General features: G+C 31.3%; 1 protein-coding gene across 1 annotated transcript in view; it reads right to left on the bottom strand.

Annotated features, from left to right (window-relative positions):
* The window catches only part of LOC119591186 (tRNA pseudouridine synthase-like 1), an 11,063-nt gene that overhangs the window by 6,787 nt on the left and 2,642 nt on the right, over nucleotides 1-1,634 (bottom strand). Inside the window, 3 exon segments of the mRNA XM_037939898.1 lie at nucleotides 177-309; nucleotides 311-356; nucleotides 612-738. Of these exon segments, the coding sequence (XP_037795826.1) occupies nucleotides 177-309; nucleotides 311-356; nucleotides 612-738 (306 nt within the window).

Raw genomic sequence — 1,634 nt, 5'->3', positions numbered from 1 at the left:
GTGCATACCTATGTGTAATAATGATGATATTGCTTAAAAAAGGAAATTTCTAAGGAGTTAAAAAAAGCCCCATGAAAACAAAAAACAAAAAACCTTTAAAGAATAACTATTGTACATGATATAAACACAGGCAATCAATTATTTGAAAAAAAAAAATCTTTAAATAGTAGGAACTTACTTCACAAGATAGGACCTATGTAATTCTCCAATAGGTATCAAAGCATCGAAACTGCGCAGCTGGCATTGGGACAAGTCTGCCTCGGGCTTAATGACAGCTAGACGGTACAGGTAGGTTCTCCCAACTGCGTCCAAATCTCGAGTGAAAAGTAGGAGGAACATGAACTGTTCTGTGAACTCTGTCGCACAAACAGACAAGGATTAGTGGAATACAATATAAATCTCTACTTCAAATATTCTTAAATTTGTTTTTTATATATGGTGTTAACAGTCCTAGGTAAAAACAAACTATTTTATTATTACAAACAAACTTAACTAAAACTGTGCTTCAAAATTAGCATATTTTATTTTTATAAATGGCATTAACAGTCTTACTAAGCAAACTAACTTATTATCACATTCTTACAAATTAACTCACTGTCACATATCCTCACCTGATATCAGTTTTTATCTTCTGGAAAAAGCGATTTACACCAATAGTGATGTATTCGGGTTCGTATGGAGGCTGAGAGGGTGGGCGTTCCAAGTCCACATGAAGAGTATTACAGAGTGCATGGACACCTGCAGAACACATGAGGATTAACTCCAAGTTCTATACCTCTAAACTTTATTCAGTTTTAATATCTGTGGTTAATATGATATATAAAACAGAATGATATCACAAGAAAAAATTTCAGTAAAGGCGAGTATTCATTTTCGTAAGTTTGTATCCTATTGATCTATCATCTGTTCTTAACAATATGTACTCAAATATAACAATTATCTGGTTTACTGAATTTGCATGTTTCACTTTCAGATGACAATTATCATATATAACTGCTTTTACAGATACTAATATTATTATTAACATTACTACAGTTTTAAGTTTGGAAAGGAGTCTGTTGATGCAATATCCTATGGTAATATACATATAACAAAAGTACCTGAGGAAATATTTTCAACTGCAAGTTTGGCATCACAAGACAACAGAAATTGCATCTTAATTTTACTTTCCCAATTCCTATAATTCTTTGCTAAACTAAATTCAAATTTATCTGTAATTCTAAAACATGAATAAATTATCTAACTACATTTCTTGTTATCATCAATAACCAAAAATCAGTGAAATATCCTGACAATTTCAGTCTAAATATTTCCAAGATGGTACTATCCTACTTCTAAAGGTATGGGTTGAAGCTCAACATGATTTTAGTTCATTCAAATCTTAAAAGTAACATGTCCACTAATAAAGACAAAATCTGTTCATATTTTGTAAGTAATTTTATGCCAATTCCAGATGTAAGTCATCATTTCAGGAATCATTTTGTCTCTTTTACTCTGTACAAGGTTAATACCAACACTGTCAATAATAATGAGAGTGACATTAATGCATGAAGTGAACAGGTCCCATTATTTAATCTTGTCTCAAATAATATAGTCTCCTGGAGCTTTGTCTTACATCTGTAATGAATGTCATC

This window comes from Penaeus monodon, chromosome 28, assembly GCF_015228065.2.
Source record: "Penaeus monodon isolate SGIC_2016 chromosome 28, NSTDA_Pmon_1, whole genome shotgun sequence".
Lineage (NCBI taxonomy): Eukaryota > Metazoa > Arthropoda > Malacostraca > Decapoda > Penaeidae > Penaeus > Penaeus monodon.
Note: the sequence above shows the minus strand (reverse complement) of the source record. Positions and strands in the feature narration are given on the sequence as shown.